Here is a 3372-nt window from a genome sequence, read left to right on the forward strand (position 1 = left end):
AACGGTTCAATTTTGAGAACCTTGGTATATACCCAAATAAGTCCCTAAAGAATTTTGTGTTGGATTTTGTTGTCTCTAAAATTTTTTTATTGCATTGAGATCTCTTAACTTTAGAAAAGTAAAATACATAAGTCTCATCTTAATTTTTATTTGGACAAATAAATTCTTAAAAGAATATTGAAAGAACCTATATATCTTACTTTTATAAACTTCAAGAACCTCACTTCAACGTAACGACCTAAAACTTTTTAGGATCTATTTGGGTAAATGCTCTTTTTTTCCCCCTCTCCATAGTCCATAGAAACGAAGCGTCCCCTCCCTCCCGGCCTGAGCAGTCACACTCACTCAGTCTGAGGCTGAGTCTCCCTTCCCTCCTTGCAGCCGCCCATCTCTCAACCTTTAGCTTCCTTTTTTTCCTGACTTTTGCTTCTCTTTAACAGTGACGCCCGTCTGCCAGTGTTTTGCTGCCCTGAACTGCATCAACATAATTAGCATGCCCATTGTTGCGTGTTCTGCTACTTTGCCGATACCCTTGAACTTGGTGGTGCTCTTCAATCTGGAAAACAAAATAAAAAATAAAAATAAAGTGGCCAGGCCGCACCTCAAGTTTTCATCTTTGCTTTCCTGTAAGCCAATTTACCCAATATTTGATATTGAAGTTCGTGTTTGGCATTCATTCATACTGTTTTATCTGAAAGTGATTCGTTTTCTGACCCAACCCAACATTTGATTTTTCTTTTTGTTAAAACCATATCAATTCTATTAATACACAGGGTTGAGGATTGGAATTGTGGTTTTTGTGTGCATCTTGATGAATGTGATTGTGTTGGTGTAGGATAAGGAAGAAGAAGAATTATAATTCAGAAGAGGAATTTGAGAAGAAAATAGTTCATTTCATCACTTTTCGTGAAATTGTAACGCTAGTGTTTACTCTTATTTATACTATGTTTACTTAGAGGTAATCTTATTGTTGTAACTAGGCCTTGCCCAATTATACTAATTACACCATCACCATTTTGGTTAGTTAGACACCAACAACTACCTTGTAGGTTTACAACATTCATGGAACAGTGTTACTATGGTGTCAATGAACAGAACCCGTCTAAGGCTTTGGTATATTAAATTTTTGCCTCACTCAATTTTCCAACGCTTGTACCTCCCGTTCAAGAACCCAACCATTCAAACCTTTGTTTCACAAGCCGCTGTAGATTTAACATCTCAATACTCCACACAACCCTCAATATCCTACTCCAACCTGTTGTCTCAATGTGTTGCCACTAAGTCCCTCCATTTAGGCATGGTGGTCCATGCCCATATGATCAAATTTGGGTTTTCCAACAACCAAAGCCTAAAGAACCACCTTGTGACAATGTATTCCAAGTGTCACCATTTTGGGGTTGCCCGTAAGTTGGTTGATCAAAGTGCTGAACCAGATTTGGTTTCTTGGTCTGCTTTAATATCTGGGTTTGTGCAGAATGGGCTTGTTAATGAAGCTCTTTCAGCCTTGAGTGACATGTGCATGTTGGGTGTTAAGTGCAATGAGTTCACATTCCCTAGCGTCCTTAAGGCATGCTCCATCAAGAAGGACTTGAACATGGGCAAGAAGGTTCATGGGATGACTGTGGTGACAGGTTTTGATTCTGATGGCTTTGTTGCTAATGCTTTGGTTGTTATGTATGCCAAGTGTGGGCAGCTAGGTGAGTCTAGGAGATTATTTGGCACAATAGAGGAAAGAAATGTTGTTTTGTGGAATGCCTTGTTCTCCTGTTATATGCAGAGTGATTTCTATGTCGAAGCAGTGGATTTGTTCAGGGACATGGTTCAGAGAGGAGTGAGGCCTAATGAATTTAGCCTTTCGATCATATTGAATGCCTGTGCTGGACTGCGGGATGGTGGTCTAGGAAGGATGCTTCATGGGATTTTGCTGAAGTTGGGACACGATTCAGATCAATTTTCCAAAAATGCATTAGTTGACATGTATGCAAAAGCTGGGGAGAGTAAAGATGCTGTTGCTGTTTTTCGAGAAATTAAGCACCCTGATATTGTGTCTTGGAATGCAGTTATTGCTGGTTGTGTTCTTCATGAGTGTAATGATTTAGCTTTGATGCTTTTGGATGAGATGAAAAGCTCTGGAACTTGTCCTAATTTGTTTACCTTCTCGAGTGCTCTAAAGTGCTGTGCTGCAATGGGGTTGAAGGATTTGGGCAGGCAGTTACATTCTAGTTTGTTAAAGATAGATACTAATTCAGATTTATTTTCTGCAGTTGGGCTAATAGACATGTATTCAAAATGTGAAATGATGGATGATGCTAGAAGAGCTTTTGAACTGATGCCAAAGAAGGATATCATTGCATGGAATGCTTTGATTTCTGGTTACTCACTTTGTGGTGATGACTTAGAAGCAGTCTCCCTTTTTGCTAAATTGCATCATGAGGATACAGATTTCAACCAAACTACTTTATCAACTGTTCTCAAATCCGTTGCCAGCTTGATGGCAATTAAGATGTGCAAGCAACTTCATGCACTTTCCATCAAATATGGAATTTATTCTGATTTCTATGTAATAAACAGCCTACTAGATGGATACGGAAAGTGTAACTACATAGGTGAAGCTTCAAAAATATTTGAAGAACGAACTTGGGAAGATTTGGTGGCTTACACATCAATGATAACAGCATATTCTCAATATGGGGATGGAGAGGAGGCTTTGAAGCTATATCTGCAAATGCAACATGCAGATATCAAGCCAGATGCATTTGTCTGCAGTTCTCTTTTAAATGCTTGTTCAAATCTGTCTGCGTATGAACAAGGGAAACAATTACATGTCCATACCATCAAGTTTGGATTTATGTCTGATATTTTTGCAAGCAATTCCCTGGTTAATATGTATGCAAAATGTGGAAGCATAGAGGATGCTGGTCGCGCCTTTTCTGAGATACCAAAGAGAGGAATAGTCTCATGGTCTGCAATGATTGGGGGGTTGGCTCAACATGGCCAAGGTAAACAGGCTCTTCAGTTGTTCAGTCAAATGCTTGAAGATGGTGTGCCGCCCAATCATATTACTTTAGTAAGTGTTCTTTATGCATGTAATCATTGTGGGTTGGTAAATGAGGGAAAGCAGTATTTTGAAACAATGGAAGAAAAATTTGGTATTAAACCTACACAAGAGCATTATGCTTGTATGATTGATCTACTTGGACGATCAGGGAAATTGAATGAAGCAATGGAACTCGTAAATTCCATTTCATTTGAAGCTGATGCCTCAGTTTGGGGGGCGCTTCTTGGAGCAGCAAGAATCCATAAAAACGTAGAAGTTGGTCAGAAAGCTGCAGAGATGCTTTTTGGTCTTGAGCCAGAGAAATCCGGTACCCA

General features: G+C 39.3%; 2 protein-coding genes across 4 annotated transcripts in view; both read left to right on the forward strand.

The window, feature by feature from the left end:
* The window catches only part of LOC107646625 (pentatricopeptide repeat-containing protein At3g63370, chloroplastic-like), a 5459-nt gene that overhangs the window by 1854 nt on the left and 233 nt on the right, over positions 1 to 3372 (forward strand). Inside the window, exons 2-3 of one of the 3 annotated variants that reach the window (XM_021104199.1) lie at positions 441 to 626; positions 836 to 3372. The exon at positions 836 to 3372 is cut by the window's right edge and continues 233 nt beyond it. In XM_021104199.1, the coding sequence (XP_020959858.1) occupies positions 1079 to 3372 (2294 nt within the window). In that variant the 5' untranslated portion in view covers positions 441 to 626; positions 836 to 1078. Of the gene's footprint in view, positions 1 to 440 lie in introns of all 3 variants that reach the window. The other 2 variants (XM_021104198.1, XM_021104200.1) reach the window with 2 other exon arrangements.
* The window catches only part of LOC110263217 (pentatricopeptide repeat-containing protein At4g16835, mitochondrial-like), a 587-nt gene continuing 506 nt past the window's right edge, over positions 3292 to 3372 (forward strand). The window contains exon 1 of the mRNA XM_021104202.1: positions 3292 to 3372. This exon is cut by the window's right edge and continues 506 nt beyond it. The gene's annotated coding sequence lies outside the window, so the exon portion shown is untranslated.

This window comes from Arachis ipaensis, chromosome B06 (assembly GCF_000816755.2).
Source record: "Arachis ipaensis cultivar K30076 chromosome B06, Araip1.1, whole genome shotgun sequence".
Taxonomy (NCBI): Eukaryota; Viridiplantae; Streptophyta; class Magnoliopsida; order Fabales; family Fabaceae; genus Arachis; species Arachis ipaensis.